The 17,448-nt window shown below is 47.0% G+C and overlaps 1 protein-coding gene across 2 annotated transcripts in view; it reads right to left on the bottom strand.

Moving 5' to 3' along the window:
- Positions 1-943: 943 nt before the first annotated feature.
- The window catches only part of LOC142573097 (uncharacterized), a 33,714-nt gene continuing 17,209 nt past the window's right edge, over positions 944-17,448 (bottom strand). The window contains exons 5-7 of one of the 2 annotated variants that reach the window (XM_075682618.1): positions 13,819-13,875; positions 3,876-3,980; positions 945-2,651 (exon numbers count right to left, since the gene is read on the bottom strand). In XM_075682618.1, the coding sequence (XP_075538733.1) occupies positions 2,375-2,651; positions 3,876-3,980; positions 13,819-13,875 (439 nt within the window). In that variant the 3' untranslated portion in view covers positions 945-2,374. Of the gene's footprint in view, positions 2,652-3,875; positions 3,981-13,818; positions 13,876-17,448 lie in introns of both variants that reach the window. The other variant, XM_075682619.1, reaches the window with a different exon arrangement.

Below are 17,448 nucleotides of genomic sequence, written 5' to 3'. Positions count from 1 at the left end.
AGACCCACATCGAGTGCTACGTACCGTGAATCCAGTTACGTACGAAATCGCCCCAGTCGGTACCAGTGCCTCATCTGCCTCGAATTCCACTGACGTGCATGTCGCACGCCTCAAACCATGTTACTCTCCTGTTATCACCGATATTTAGACGCACCTGGACGGTGTTTCTGCCGCCGAGGATTGTGATGCGTGCAGATTGCGTGTTTCGTGTGGACGATGCACGCGGGAGCCCCGACGAAGACGACAAACGCTCTCTGACTCTCGAGCTGTTGGTTGAACTGGCCAGTGCTGCAGTTATCCTAGAGAAATATACTTTGTAAATAGTCTCCAGGTCTTAATCCTTCGTTCGCGCAACAATATGTTTAACGATAAAGTGGTTCGAGTGATTTACACAAATATGCTGTTATGGAGATGGGCCTATAGGTAGATAACAATTGAACTTTACCTGATTTAAATAAGGGGAGAATTGAAGCAAGTTTCCACGAGCGAGAGAAGCAGGGTGGCGGTTGAGAGAGATTTTCTGAATTTTTAGATATCTGCTGTACCAAAGAGAGTAACGAACAAGCAAAATAGTCGGGATACCGCAAGGACCACGAATTCTTGGTGTCTAGGTGTAAGGTTAAGCAGGAGACAGTGACACATCGTAGATTGAAAGGTATGGTTCAGAATCAAGAACAGAGATTACCGAGTTATCAGCCGTAAATACAGAGCGAAAGTAAGTTGTAAAAGAAGAAGGTATTGTCTGGGTATCAGAAACTGCAACATTGTTAATTATGAACGTGTCCGACGATGACCCAGGTAGTAGGATAGCTTTCCAAAATTGACGGGGATTAGTCTTCATTAATTTTGGCAAGGTTACCTTGTAATAAAATTCTTTTGCAGCAACCATTTTAGAACAAAGTTCCTTTTTAGCGCTATGGAACTGCATGAGTTTTGTTGAGTCGCCAGGGCGGTTTGATCGACATAACCTGGCCACACGACGTGATAAATGGCGAAAGGTCCCTAGTCACCCAAGGAATTTCGGAGTTTGTTTTCTTTTTAACTTTCTTACTTTTTAATTCACTTTTCAATTAATTACTTTACGCCACATATTTAAATCTACGAATTATAGCCGCTGAGATTGCACGGCGTATCCAATTGGAACGAATTCTCTGAACAGCACAAGTTCCGAGATACTAATTTTCAAGGTGTCCGACAAATTGCATTGGCGTTCCAGTTAATTCTTTTTGGGAACCGCTGTTTTATGCATTGAAGCACAAAACTAACTGGAACACCAATGCATTTCGACGGACACAAAAAAGCGAACACGCTGTCCCTGTTTCTGTGGCAGCGCTGACGTATGGTATCCGCCGCCATAGCAAGAACGGCGCGAGCCAGTCTATTATGCCACCGTGACAGGTTTACTTTCTTGGTACCGAGACCCAAACTGGTTTTTCAAAACAACCATAAATAAATCTTCAGCATCAATTAAGCATCAGTACATTTCAATTAAGCATCAGTTCATCAATCATGCATCACTTTCATTTAAAAATGACAACTCGAAAATTCCATGTTAGTATTCTAATGCTGCAGCGCACCTGAAATGAAGCATGCAACTCTGAAAACAGCTGCTGTTTGGAGCGTTGCTGCGGGCACCGGTATTCGGTTCAGTTATTTATACAATATTATCAGGTTAGCAGTCACTCACTTCGAGCACAATACTTTGGCACAGTCTTTATGCAGCCAGCTGTCGCAAATGTCAGCAGAAAATCAATTCAAGCAACGTGTCCCGTGTGCATACTCAGACGAGCACTATAAATGTTGCGTGCTGACAGGTTGATTACATTTTCTGGTTAAGAACAGCAGCGAAGGTGCATTTGTTTATGTAAAGGTTAAACGCATGCATATACAAAAAGAAACACGAATTCCTTACAACTTCAGCCAACTAAAGTTAGCGTTATGATGTTGTCTAACATACTCAGAGTCACCATCTAGAAAAAAGCGAGACTTAGGTTTGTTTTGTATGCTACGGCACTTCTGAGTAGTTCTGGGGATCGGCTTTAGCCTTCAAGCAACATCACAGACAGTCGTCGCACGCATCACTCAGTGTTCGCGCAGGAACGAGAAATAATAAAAACTAATCATATTTACTGATGTTCCAGGCATCGTGAAATACACGTGTTAAGTCCACGTCATCACTTCACAATAGCATGAAAGCAGGGAGAGACGTATTAGAACACAACAAACACTCCAGAGCACATTCATCATGGTTCCACACAGGCATGCCACTTGCGACGCTGACGCCATCTCTGGTCGCACCCCGATGACAAATGCAGTGCCTTTGGCACATGAAAACGCAACCAAACACTGTGTTCGCCAGACAGTTTTTCACTCCTCACACGCCATGTTCCACCAAGATGGCGCTGATGCGGTGCAGCACCTGCGGCAGCGCGACGTCGTCGAGGCGACGCAACCGGGCCGCGATCGACATTCCGTGGTAGTGGCATTCGTCGCCGGAACCGTCCGGTCGCGACCGTGCCGACGAGGACGACCGGTTCATGGCCACCAGCTGGCCGATGCAGGCGTCCAGGCTTTTCTGCAGCGAGGCTTCTTCACCACCGCGCAGCGTGCTGTCGTCGTCGTCATCGTCTACGTCTCGTCGCCGCCCCCTCCTGGAAACGAGCACATCGCAGGTTACCCGTTGCAGCCAAACGCGAATGCCGAATATGTGAGCGCCTCAAAAGTCAGAGGAAAGTTGCCGTCTATACTTCGCCGCCTTTTCGTTCGTAAGTGGTGTTTGCTAGTGGTCGCCTGCATTGGCTAATAATATGGGATTGCCTGACGTGTGGTCTACAGGCTCCGAAATTGCACGCTCTGGCAAGCAAGCGCCATCTTCATGCTTTCCTCTTGCAAACCATTCTAGCCACAGTGTTTTTTTTAAATAAGGGCCTAATTATTAGTTATTAATTATTTATTATATTTATTAATTAAATTATCTATTTATAATTATTAGTGCTATTATTTCTCACAATATTTAAAAAATCTTGCTCTTCGCGCTTGCACTGCAATTCAGGAGGAAGTAGGAAGATTTTTGTCTGCATCGTTCAATAATGCCGTTGATATCTTTTTATAGTTCACGTTTTCCAAGAAAAAGTGGTAAGCCACTGTCGTATGCAAATTAAAACCGCAGCTGTGTTTATTGCTTCTTCCAAGCAGCTCGTAAAATTCATCAGCTGTATTTCACCGTGATAACTGATTTTTCGCGGCGCAGCTGTTTTAATACCAATAGCATGGCAGTGTAACTACGTTCTCAAAGTGACTGGTGGCTTCAAATGGCGAAATTTCTAGCTGGCTTTCACTGAAACCATTATATAAAACTTTTAAGTATTATTCGAAACGAGCAAGTTGACTTTGAAACTATCACAGTAACTTTCTTATCCCATGGAAGCACTAAAATGAATGCAAAAGTTGCTTTTCAACCTTTTTTCTTGAAAGCGTTCCACTTATTAAGCCGTATTCCAAGAGATTGAAACAATGGGCAGAACGTTAATTTAATATTCAAACAAGCGGGATTTTGAACAGTTTGCTTTAATCAAATTTTTGTTTTGTTGTGGAGTATTTTTGGCCATGCGATGCCAATTATTTGACCTCGTTTGCGGAGAAGTATCCGCGTGTTTGTCCGCATTCCTCTGATCATATAAGTATAGGAGCTGGTCAATTTGTTCCCTCCATATTGTCCGCAATTATATAATCAGTCCGGCCATATTGCACATATACGTTACGAAGGAAACAAGCATCGTTAGGGGGCAGCCAGCATCCAACATTATAAATAACTTCATGCTTTAGACTAGCTGGATTCTTGAGCAATGTTTCACGCGTTTATGCAGTTCCCTTACCGATTTGAAGCGCTTCCGGGTTCTGGAGAAGAGGGATGATCCATCCGATGCAAATCCACAGTGTCTGCGTCATGGTTGTTTTCTAGTGTCACCCCAGCAGGCGCCCTGTTGTCAGAACGAGCGTCGGAAAGTCATTGGGTAGCTCATGGAAATATAAATCGACTACATTCGTGGCGACATGACAAAGACCTGGCTATCCAAAAACAAAAGATAGTGTTTACCCAAGAGCTAACTTCCAGCCAGTGTCACTGACAGAAACCAAATTTTTGGACGCTGATTTGAACGGACATCAGCGCGAACCGATAAGAACGCGGGGTTCCACAGATATATTCACAGATATATGACTGGTTGGGAGCAACTCAATAAATAACATAGAAATTCCAACCAAATTTCTGCTCTCACCCTGCTCACCTCAGTACTATCTCACCCCTGCTCGTTGAGCAGGGGTGAGATAGTACTGATATGCGTTTCTTTTTTTAACACTTTGCAAAGGCGCGCGGACACTTTTCGCAGTCGTTGAGAGTAAACGGCAGGAAGTATTCCTGGCGCACGACAGATGTTACCCGACGTCGTGCACAATTGATTTTTTTTTTTTTTTTGCGTGGTGCATGAAGGCATCCGAGGTGAACAATTTGCTCACTTGAACTACATCGAGCCGGCTGTACAATTTACACTGGAACGCGATAAAACCGGCAACTACACGACGATAACTACACTTTAATTCTAATCACCCCACCTGCCCCAACTTTTCTGTAGTCCGAAGCCTCGTCAAAAGAGCCGAAACAACTTGCTCGCCCCCACACCTTCAGAACGAAGAACACAGTAATCCTTGACCTGAGCAATAGCGGTTATACTACTGCAAAAACAAGCATCTTCCAGTGTGAAACCCTGGTGCGTGCGTGCGTGCGTGTGTGTGTGTGCGTGTGTGTGCGTGCGTGTGTGTGCGTGCGTGTGTGTGCGTGCGTGCGTGCGTGTGCGTGTGTGTGTGTGTGCGTGTGTGTGCGTGTGTGTGTGTGCGTGTGTGTGTGCGTGTGTGTGCTTGCGTGCGTGCGTGTGCGTGCGTGCGTGCGTGCGTGCGCGCGTGCGTGCGTGCGCGTGTGCGTGCGTGCGTGCGCGTGCGTGTGCATGCGTGTGTGCGCGTGCGTGCGCGTGCGTGCGTGCGTGTGCGTGCGTGCGTGCGCGTGCGTGTGCGTGCGTGTGCGTGTGTGTGTGTGCGTGTGTGTGCGCGTGCGTGCGCGTCTGTGTGCGTGTGTGTGCGTGTGCGCGTGTGTGTGCGCGTGTGTGTGCGTGCGTGTGCGCGTGTGCGTGTGTGCGCGTGTGTGTGCGTGCGCGTGCGTGCGTGCGCGTGCGCGTGCGTGCGCGTGCGTGCGCGTGCGTGCGCGTGCGTGCGCGTGTGTGCGTGTGCGTGTGTGTGCGTGTGTGTGTGTGTGTGTGTTCCCACTGGATCGCATTAAGGACGCTGGCACTCGCTGGGAGTCATGGGACACCGGTGAAATGGCTGGGTAAGAGCTTTGCTGCAACGGACGAAACGCTGGTTTCACTGGTATGACGCTGGGGCGCACAGATAAATGCTGTAAACGCGCTGGTTCTCGCTGCAGTTCGCTGGCTAGTACTGGAAGCTGAGCTGATTTCGTTAGCGCGGCATTTGTTCCAGTACGCAAGGAGTATTGACGCAGTTGACTATTATATGCTTGATACAATTTTATCGGGAGATAATAGTTTCCTGTCCTACACAACGGTATAGTTTTATATGTGTTAATTTCGTGTCGCAGCCTGGAAAAAAAGTTGCGCGAGCTGCTCCGTTTATGCGTGCATATACGTGACGCTGCAAGGTCAATTTTGTTTTCTGCATTTTCGTTTTGGCTGCGCGGATAGCTATGTTCTTGAACAAAAATATTACAAATAACGACTCGTTTCGTAGTACTATGCATTCATTTATCTTTTATTCACATGGCGTCAGGATGGGCTCATTGCTCAGCAGTAGTCCATGTTTACATTTCGTGCACGCTCACCGCACTTGTGATGTCAGTGTCCGTGAGGCGTTCCTGTAATGGATTTAGATTTGCTTATAATAGATGACTCCCGTCTTGGTTCAGGAAGTCTAACGAGGAAAAATCACTCTATAGGTCAGCTTTCGCACCAGTGTTTTTAAGTAAACCATTGTTTTCATGCCTCCAGTGTCAGCACAAGAAGCGATGACCACCGATGTGACACCTTATAAGCATACGTATATAAGGCGCAATAACCAACGCTTCTGTGATAGAGATGTGTGACTACAGAGGCGCGTAGATAAGAACGCATTGTTGACCTAAGAAAATGCTTCATTTCGCTTGCGCAAAGAACAAGAAAGGTTATCGAAATCGGCAGTGACGGCCCATGCAGCGTCCCGAGTCGGCGGTTCACTTAAGACGTTTTTTGAAGTTAAAATATGCAACGCATTAGAAAATCAGTGTTCTGGCACTTGAAGTCCTACCATTTAGTATGGACAACTTTTTCTTTCTGATGGAGGCGTAAGTTTTAGTTGTGGGACGATAACGTAACTGCCATGTAGGTGCGAGACATGTCTGAGAAACTGAAACATGGTAAATTATTCGCAAATGACTACATTCGGGCGTGGCGTACTGCTAAAGTACTAGGCTGTTGCTATTGTTATATATATATATATATATATATATATATATATATATATATATATATATATATATATATATATATATATATAAACAGATCATTGTAGACATGACAGATCATATATATAGTTAATGGATATTGTGCTAAAAGACTTGCACGAACTGGCCTTGCCCTATCTTGATGATGTAGCAATTTTTTCGGACAGCTGGGAACAACACGTATCCCACCTCAAACAGGTGTTCTCACGGTTGAGGGAAGCCGGCTTAACGATGAAAGCGGAAAACTGTACATTTGGTTGTTCACAGGTTACTTATCTGGGCCATGTTGTCGGCCAAGGCACGAGACGGCCGGCCGAGCTGAAATTAGCTACGATTAGAGAATTTTCTCAGCCACGCACGAAAACAGACCTTCATTCATTTTTGGGACTTGTGGGGTACTATCAACGGTACATTCCGAATTAATCGCAAATGGCAAGTCCATTAACGGACGCCCTCCGAAAGGGAGCACCGAGTAGCGTACACTGGGATAAGGAGTAAGAGAACGCTTTCCAAAGTTTGAAAACGCTATTGGTTTCTCGGCCTGTACTTTGCGCGCCAGACTATACAAAGGAATTCAAAGTTCGATGCGACGCAAGCGACAGAGGCATGGGCGTGGTACTTAGTCAGGTCGGCGACGATAACGAGGAGCATCCTATCCTCTATGCCAGCCGTAAACTAAATGTGAGAGAGGAAGCCTGCAGCGCTTCAGAGAAGGAATGCGCTTGTTTAGTTTGGGCCGCCCAGAAATTGTCGTGTTACTTGTACGGAGCGAAGTTCATCTTCGAGACCGACCACTGTCCTCTGACGTGGCTCAATCAAATGTCACAGAAAAATGGCCGCTTGCTCCGATGGCCTCACTCTGCAAGAGTACAACTTCTCCGTTAGATAAAGAAAGGGAAAGTTGCACAGCATTGCGGGTGGTTTGAGCAGGCTAATTTGAATTCTGCGTTTGAGGGTTCCGCCTAAATTTTAGGGTTACTAGTGTTAATTTTGTTAAGTCAAGAAGATCCCCTCTCATTTAGCTGGATTCCCACCATGATTGCTGAATTTGTCAGCACGAAATTGCTTCAGAAATTGGCATAGCGAAATGCAGCATTTTTTGTTTGTGCACTTATGTTTTCTTTGAATCCTAGCGGGTCTAAAGTAAGAGCCAAGGTACGTCATCTAGGCGCAGAGCCGTGTTGTGGGGTTCGTTTTGCAGTTGCCTGTCCCTGTTGGACGTTTTGGGGCGGTGACTTCCTTACGCAAGTAGTCGCTGCGAGCCAAGACATCACTACCTGGCCACCAGCCGTTCTCTTCCTGCCCAGCAGTTATCAGCGCTGGACAGACGAGATTTTCCGAGGCATGGAGGCGCTGTTAAGAACGGCCAGCGGAAGTGCAAGTTTTGCCAGCCACTTGCTACAGGGGCGGCAACTTTCCTTGGCGTTATGCTCTAGCCTCGTCGAAATTGTGACTGAATGAGTTCGACGAAGCAGGCTTTGTGCCGCAACACGACACCGCCAACCGGGTCGGCCGCGAGTGGGGGAGTGCCGCGGGAACGTCGACCAAGGCCTCTTCCCACGCGCTGTCGAAGACGCAAGACAATGGGCACGAGGCCGCGCTGTGGGGCTCAGCGCCGAGTTCTACGAAGTCCGTGTGACGTCGGTTCCGGACCATGAACCTGTGTGTGTGCGTGTGTGTGCGTGTGTGTGTGCGTGTGCGCGCGTGTGCGCGCGTGTGTGCGCGTGCGTGTGCGCGCGCGTGTGTGCGTCTGTGCGTGTGCGGGCGCGTGTGTGCGTGTGTGTGCGAGCGCGCGTGTGTGCGTGTGTGTGCGTGTGTGTGCGTGTGCGTGTGCGCGTGTGCGTGTGTGTGTGTGTGTGTGCGTGTGCGTGTGCGTGTGCGTGTGTGTGTGTGTCATGTTAGACTGATGTACTCTCTCAAGCAGTCATTTTAGACTGACGTACTTTCTCTCGCAATCATGCTACACTGATGAACTGCATGTAAATACTGTAAATAAACCCATATTCCTCGTTCTCGATGAGAAGCAGTCCTTCCCTTCATCAACGTCCTCAGCGTGGAAAAGTTGGACGACGGCATGGGCCAGCTACCTTCTAATTCATGCCGGACTCCAATCTTGACAACGTGGTTACGAGCGATGGGATTGAGCCCCCAATCCTGACAAGATATACGTCTCGCACAGACATGGTAGATGCGCTATCGCCCAGCCAATAAAACTCACGCCTGTACTACAAAGAAAAATTTGCTGTCCGTATTCAGTAGCATGCTCGGAAGTTCCACAGCCTCAATTTTCACTTGCGATTGGTATTTTAACTTCAAAAAAAGTCCTAAATGAACCGCCGACCCGGGACGCTGTATGAGCTGTTACTGCCGATTTCGATATCCCTTTCTTATTCTTCACGCGAGGGATATGCAATGTTTTCTTAGTTCAGTGATGCCTTTCATCAACACGTCTGTCTAGTCATATATCTTCGTCAGAGAAGCGCAGGCTTGTGCTGGGAGCCTTCGGCGACAGCACATATGCGTGTTTATGACGCGTCACATCGGCGGTCATCGCTTCTTGTGCTGGCACTGTAGACATGAAAAAAGTGTTTATTTAAGAACACCGATGCGAAGCCTGAAATATTGAGTGATTTATCCTTGTTAGACTTCTTGATTCCTCAGCCTAGACACGCCGATAGCGTGCAGAGGGACTCGGCCGATACAATAGGCCTAAGCTTCGGTGGGGACCAATCTTGGCGTGGATACCTGGAGCAAGCTAAAATGTGTGTATTTTTTAGTAGAATAGGAAAAGTGGAAGCGGACGAATCACCTAAGCTTTGTTATCGGTGCGATAATATCAGTCAGCGGTAGGCCTCGAACTCGGGCTCCTTTCGCACGCGTCTGAACGACTTCTGCATTCCATGTCCATTCCACAACACTGCGACAACGGCGACAACTCCCAGTCATATGTTACGTCCGAACTACTAAAAAACGCGGCATCCTCTGCGTTTGCGTGGTTTCGTTCAAGCATTTAGCTATCTGCTCAGTCAAAAGGGAAAATGCAAAAAACGAAAGTGATCTTCAGTGCCAAATGTGCATGAATAAACAATGCAGCTCACGCACCTTTATTCCAAGCTGCGACACCAAATAGAGTTTTATGACTCAAAGATATAGCGTTATTTAAGACAAGACACTCGTATCAAGCCATGAAGCTGTATAAAGCATTTAATATTCAGCACGCTCGTCCTTGCGTACTGGATCCAGCGCGGCACAAACACAATCGGCGCAATTTCCAGTGCGAACCAGCGAACTGTAGAACCAGCGAACTGTACAGCACAAACCAGTGCGACCAGTGGAACCAGCGTCTCTTCCAGTATGATCCAGCGTTCTCCCTGGTTGTCCGAGTGAGTCCCAGCGAGCGCCAGCGTGCCCAGTGCGATCCAGTGCCAAAAAACGCGCTGGTTTCACATTGGAAGCCACTGGAAGACGCTGGTTTTTGCAATATGGTACGGTGCTATTTATCACAGATATAAAAAATTGCACACAGACAGGCACTGCTTTCGCCATTTACATATCGCCCGCCTCTCTGGAACTGTGCACAGAAAAGGTACAGGAAAAAATATATGGGGTTTTCCGTGCCAAAACCACTTTCTAGTTAAGAGGCACGCCATAGTGGAGGAAATTTTGACCACCTGGGTTTCTTTAACATGCACCTATATCTAAGTACACGGGTGTCTTCGCATTTCGCCCCCATCGAAATGCCACCTCGTGTAGAGCAGCCCAACACCATAGCCACTGAGCAGCCACGGCGGGTCAAAAGGTACAGGAAAGAAGAGAGCACTGCGATGCACTTGAACATTCGGCGGACTGAGAGAGAGAGAGAGAGAGAGAGAGAGAGGAAAGGCAGGGAGGGTAACTGGAGGGGAAGATTCGGTTTGCTACCCTACGCTGGGGAAAGAGGGGAGGGGAAGGTAAAGTGATAACAAAGTAAAGATAAAGAAAGAAAGGAGCACAGACATATAATCACAGTCGGTCACTGTCGCCGCATACTGTCACCGCACAGCACAGTAGCACTTGCAGCACTATGAACATCTGTTCATGCTACAGCTGCTCGTCCAATTCTGTTGCCCTTAAAAATTGCAACAGTGCCCTCGTCGCCCTCTGCTGCGATGGCTTGTGATGGCGGCATTTTAAAATAAGTTCCTCTGTTAGAGGTCTTCGGTCAAAGCGCGCTATCGCGTTTGCGAGCGATCGCTTCCGTAAATTATAGCGAGGACTGTCACAGAGAAGGTGTTGCGTCTTCTCCTTACCACAGGGCGGACTGAGAATGTTCTGCTTAACATCACTTTGGGTCGCATAAACAGACGCAAGGAGGAAGAACACACACATACTTTTTATGTATGTCCTTACTTGGCATGTCTATTTTTGGGCCCATAAACAATGTTTACCATGTCAAATGCTTAGTGTGAACTCGCAAGGAACGCAGACATTGTGAGATCTCAGTTGCCTGATCTTTTGAAGCAGTCAAACAGATGTCAGAAAAAGGTCGGTGAACGTCCGGTGATGCCGAGAATAAAACGGGCACGCGTTTACGCAGCGTCAGTCGCTTGATTTTCGCTGGCGAGCTTCCTTTTCAATATACTAGAATTGCTGTGGCTTCAACGTGCAAGGACATGCATTATCACGGTTTCAACTAAGGCCGGATCCAAGATGCCTCGTCTCTGCTTCGGCCCATCCAAATCGCATGTCGGAGCAATATGTTCAGTTAATACTGGCGTTCGCTATCGAGCACGATCCGGACTGCAATTTCCGGCCGCGATCCACTCTCCCATAGTTTTCGCAAAGGAGCCAATCGCGACCGAGTAATTCGATTCCGATCGGACTCGACTGCGATCGACTGTGCCCCGTGTGGCACACACATAAGAATAGGTCCAACTGCGCCGGCAGGCGCAGCGTTCGAGACCTTATTTTGCACGCTATCGAGTTTACGAATCGGATTTAGCTGACACATACGCACAAATACAGTCGCTATACAGTATCACAACGTGATTAGTGAAGTGCCCGTACTCACCGGTACTGCTGGTTTGAGTTGTCCAACTTCTGGCGAAGTTACTTGGCTGTGTACGGTACTTAGCTGGCAGGCTATCGTGCGTTCAGGGCTCGCGTCATTTCCTCGTAAATGCGCGCATTATGCGCGTTCGAACGCAGCGCGGCAGGATTGTCGTCTCAGATACGTATCACCGACTCTGTTGTTGAAACAGAACAGTTGACATCTTTGGGGAGACGTTTCGGCCGTCACCTTCGTTGCAGCCGAGCCGCGTTCGTCCAACCACATGGGTGCCGCCATTTTGTCTGTTAGCCTCGTTAATCTGAGCTAACTGAGGTGGCCAACCTCAGTTTGTAGTGACCATGGTTAGTGGAATAACCGCAGTTCGACTTTCCGTCCAACTGGGTGTAACTTCGGTTAGCCGGAACTGAGGTGCGCCTTAACTGTGGCTAGCACGCCCGCGTAACTAGGGTATTACACGTCAAGAGAGACGAAAGATTACACCCTTGCTCGCACTACAAAGACATTACACCCTTGTAGCACTACAAAGGCTGACAAATGGAGGCACTGACCAATCTTTTCTGCATCCAGTCTCAGCACTGTTTATTCTGAAGGCCGGAAGGCAAACTAAAACAGCAAATCCAGTTTGCTACTAGTGTGGGCAAGAGAGAGACAGAGAAATATGAAAGCAATAGATAATGGAGACAGAGCCACCCACATACGCATGCTGTCATCCACATAAGTTAACACCAGTCCGTAATAAACATTTCTACAAGCCTGGCGTCCTAAAGTGTAGCAATCCCTTCGTCCCTCTCTGCTGCGACAATTGACGAGGTAGGCTTGGTTTGAAGACAACAGTAATTTTGTCTGACTCTTCCAGTGTGCGTACGTTCGAAGATATGGATCATCAAAACTGACAATATGTCATTCCCATGTACTGACCTATGCGAGTTTCGATACAAAGACAAATATACCGTGCGACGTAGCTTATTGCAGCTGGAAGGTCAAGGAATACTTGCTTTGCCAGTCGAGGGCAGGAGTTTTGCTGTTACCAGCTCTGCCCAGCATCTAGAGGTGGAGTGCTTACGGGATCAGTTACATCACCAGTTCATAATTGTGTCATAGCTCGCGCCTCAAAATGCGAAATATTAGCGTTCTGAGTGCCAAAGTTCATTGTTAGTAAAATTTAACAGAGGCCCTCTAGAAAAATCGCAGAACACAGTCTTCTAATACGATCTTCAATTTCTCATATACGATAATCGGGAAAGTTAGAAGATTAATAACAAGCTTTTCCTAATCATGTGTTGGCTGACTTGTTCGCGAAAAGCACGTCACCCAAAACACACGCCTGAATAACATGTGCAAACAGCATTTGCATACCAATATTGCTGATACCATAACTCAGGAAGCCCTGTACATATATAAATATTCAAATATGTTTTTTGTGCTCTGAAGGTACGAAAAGCTGGTACAAAGAAGCTGCTCTTTAGGCAGCTTGGCAAAGCGCTCACTCACCGACGTACCACTTATCCCGTCTTGTGCAGACTATGATGTTTCTAGTTGACACAAGTTGGATCGATTCGTTTTGCTATTCCTAGCTTCATGAAACGTACTGCTACTCCGTAAGTGCCAAGGATAGACAATTAAAGAATCACTGTTAAATAGTCGCTCCAACATACAACCCATGTGAAGACGTTGCTGGCCAAAAAGCAGAAGACTGAAGCACTTCATATGATCTGCAGCGAGAGGGACAAAAAATTGTTCGGAAACAACAATTGACAATGGAAGTGAATAGCCCGAACAAATGAGCGAAGGAGGGAGAGCGCGATAGGGATAGGACGAAAGTTTTGCTTTTCGAATCCGACGACCGACCATCGACACCGCTCACCGACGAGCCACGAAAACGACCCAAAGAGTCAAATAGTGTTATTTGCTTTAAAAATAAGGTGTTGCTAGCTACTAAGGACGGTTAGTGGAGCACGGCGGGTTCAATAAAAAATTGAAGTTTGAAAAAAATCCTTGTCTGTAAAAACATAAACAATACAAAGGACTGGTTATTGTAAGCAGGTCAAATATGGTCGCTATATACCGGAGGTCCCCTTAAGAGAAACAATAATAGCTTTTCTGTTTCGTTTACATGAACTGGGGGAGGCTTTGGCTCGACCAGGACTACAATCGCATTTTTGGTACTGTTAGGTATTCGTCGCAGAGCCTGCGCAAATGCTCTGTGGCCTGCTAAGTGACTTACGTCTCAATTGCAAGGCTTGGGTCGCCATCTTGAGAAGTCTCTGCATCAACTGGAACCCTGCAATGAAGATGTATACAGTGTGTAATTAAAGCTATATCGCGAGAATTGATGTTGGAGCTCTGCCGGCATGAATGTGCTCCACTGCGGACGTGAAAGCGCGGCATGAACACACTACGTCTTTGCACTAGCCAAAAGTATGGGGTTCTAGCTTAAACACGCTCAAGAAGCGTTCAACTTCGTCTTATTTTTCAGCTGGATCCATCAAGTATTGCCTTTCACTATGACCGGGAAGCATAAACACATTTGGATATAAGCAAGAAAGGTAGTTGCAAAGAATCTAATCCCAGGTGAACGCGAAAATAACCTGATGTCTCATACTCAGCTACCCTTCCTCTATAAGAAGGAAACGCAGACCAATATATTTCCATTTTTTCCATCAAAACAAACCATCACACTTTTGAAAAATATAAAACCCCATTTGACATAACGCAGTGTCTTAGTTGCTTCCTTAAGGCTACATTTCAAGGATGCACCAAGCAGTACAAGGGTCTTTTTCTTCTTCTATCACAACATTTCCCAACAACTCTTTCCGGATTAATCTGCGTTATTGATGGGGCGGACACGTATAGTTCATACACCCGAAGAACAACATGCGTACGAGGAGCACCGGAGCGAACAGCGAGGAGAATGTAAACGGCGCCGGCGTGAAACGACCACCGAAGAAGAACGTTCCCGCGAAGCTGAACGAAAACGACAATCGCGAGCCTCGGTACATCCGAACAAGCAAACGACGCCAGACTCGCAAACGCAAAAATGATAACCATTCCCCTTTGTGAAGATGAAACGGTAGCGAAAGCACTTTGCTTTTCGTTTGAGAGCTTTCACTGTCATCAGTTTTTGCTGCCATTCCATCTTCACAGAGTGGAATGGTTGTTATTTTTCAACTCGGCTATCACCAACAGTCGTACAATGGTTTCTCTCCATATTCCTTCGTCAGCTCATCTATCCAGCCAAACAAGGCCGCAGTATCAAGATTCCGTATCTGCCATTGTATCACATTATAGCCAGCTAAACATGGCGTCCTCCGGCGACTTCAAGCTTGAGTACCGCAGCGTGAGCAAGCTGTTGTGCACAGATAGGTCTACAGCCAATGAAATTAACAGCAGAATAATAAATATCTATTACCGGTAGTTAATGTCCTTTGCATGCTGCAGTAACTGGTTCAACGAGTTTAGCAGTGCAATAAAGCAGCGTGTGAATGCGCAATACGACTCAAAGTCACTGCTTCCGTGTGCCGGCCAGCCCTAGTACGCACGGGCTCTCCCATGCTTCCGAAACACGCCGGCAAGCTCTCGACGCGCCCCTCATTGCGTGCTGTACTACTGCAGAAAATAAAGTTGCTGTTGCAAAGAGAAGTTCGCTTTTCACCTCTTTCGAGTAGGCGAGGTGCCTTTGCACGCAGAGGCACCATTCCAGGCCTAACAGTGCGCGTAATCTTCCAACGTGTCGCGTGCGTCTGGTTGATCGTTGCATATTCGCGGCCATTATCATAAGCTCATTTTATTCTTGTTAACAGCCCTTTCGATCGAGTTATTTTACATTTCTTTATATTTTAAAGGTTGATGCCATGGTGCCAGATAAACCACGTTTAAAAATCGTACCGCAAAAATTTTAGGAGCACGAAAGCTAGCAGAATGTGTTTCCTCGGAGCTTCAGTTACCTGAATTGAGATGTGCGCTGGTGCGGCACACCTCATGACACATGGAAACAGCTCTGATTGTTGTCGCCTGATCGAGTGTGGTAAGCGGTCGCGTAGAGGTAGAGCATCCGCCTCACGTGCAAGAGGACCGCGGTTGGAATCCTGGTGCAGCGCAATTTTCCACCGGATAAAAAAAATCCGCGTGTTGATAAAATTGCATAAACAGGCCTGGAGTGCGACCTGATACCGGTGGCCTGAACCGGTATTGGCCAGCCTGGTGCAGTACTTCGCCACAACCTCCTATATGAATACGACAATCAAACCCCGGCCCACAGTCCCCAGCAGCTCCGAAGCAACTAATCACGGCGGCGGTCAGACCTGTGACGCAGCAGAGGGTTCTAAGAATCCCTGGGTCCGAACAGGCCGCCATTGGAATCTGAGCCTGGCAACGTTTAACGCTAGAACGTTATATAGTGCGACGAGACTAGCAGTGCTATTGGAGGCATTAAAGGGCAGTAAATGGGATACAATAGGGCTCAGTGAAGTTAGGAGGACACAAGAAGTATGTAGAATGCTAAAAAGCGGGCACGTCCTGTGCTACTGGGCCTTAGCGGAGAGGCGAGAACTAGGAGTCGCAGTCCTGATTTATAAGGATATAGCTGGTAACATACAGGAACTCTATGGCATTAACGGGAGGGTGGCAGGTCTTGTTGTGAAACTTAATAAGAGGTACAAATTGATGGTCGTAGAAGTTTACGACCCTACATCCAGTCATGATGACCACGAAGTTGAAAGCTTCTATGAAGACGTGGAATCGGCAACGGGTAAAGTCAAAACAAAATACACTATACTGATGCGCGACTTCAATGCCAAGGTAGCCAAGAAGCAGGACCGAGACAAGTCGGTAGGGCAATATGGCATAGACTTTAGGAATAGCAGGGGAGAGTTATTAGTAGATTTTGCAGAACAGAATAATATGCGGGTAACGAATGCCTTCTTCCGCAAGCGGGATAGCCGAAAGTGGACGTGGAGGAGGCCGAAGGGCGAGACTAGAAATGAAATAGACCTTATACTCTGCGCTAACCCTGGCATCATACAATATGTGGACATGTTCGGCAAGGCGCGCTGCAGTAACCATAGGATGGTAAGAACTCGAATTAGCCTAGACTTCAGGATGCAGCGGAAGAAACTGGTACATAAGAAGCCGATCAATGAGTTAGCGGTAAGAGGGAAAATAGAGAAATTCCGATCAAGCTACAGAACAGGTACTCGGCTTTAACTCAGGAAGAGGACCTTCGTGTTCAAGTAATGAACGACAATCTTATGGGCATCATTAAGGAGTGTGCAATAGAAGTCGGTGGTAACTCCGTTAGACAGGATACCAGTAAGCTATCGGAGGAGACGAAACATCTGATCAAGAAACGCCAATGTATGAAAGCCTCTAACCCTGCAGCTAAATAGAACCGGCGGAACTTTCAAAGTTAATCAACAAGCATCAGACAGCTAACGTAAGGAAGTATAATATGGATAGAATTGAACATGCTCTCAAGAACGGAGGAAGCCTAAAAGCAGTGAAGAAGAAACTAGGAATTGGCAAGAATCAGATGCATGCGTTAAGAGACAAAACCGGCAATATCATACTAATATGGATGAGATTCTTCAAGTGGCTGAGGAGTTCTATAGAGATTGATACAGTGTCTGTGGCACCCACGACGACAATGGAAGAGAGAATGGTCTGGGGGAATTTGAAATCCCAGAAGTAACGCCTGAAGAAGTAAAGAAAGCCTTGGGAACTATGCAAAGGGGGAAAGCAGCTGGAGAGGATCAGGTAACCGCAGATTTGTTGAAGGATGGTGGGCGGATTGTTCTAGAAAAATTGGCCACGCTGTATACGCAATGCCACATGACCTCGAGCGTACCGGAATCTTGGA

This window comes from Dermacentor variabilis, chromosome 2 (genome assembly GCF_050947875.1).
Source record: "Dermacentor variabilis isolate Ectoservices chromosome 2, ASM5094787v1, whole genome shotgun sequence".
In the NCBI taxonomy this organism is placed as follows: domain Eukaryota; kingdom Metazoa; phylum Arthropoda; class Arachnida; order Ixodida; family Ixodidae; genus Dermacentor; species Dermacentor variabilis.
This window is presented reverse-complemented; position numbering and strand designations above follow the sequence as displayed.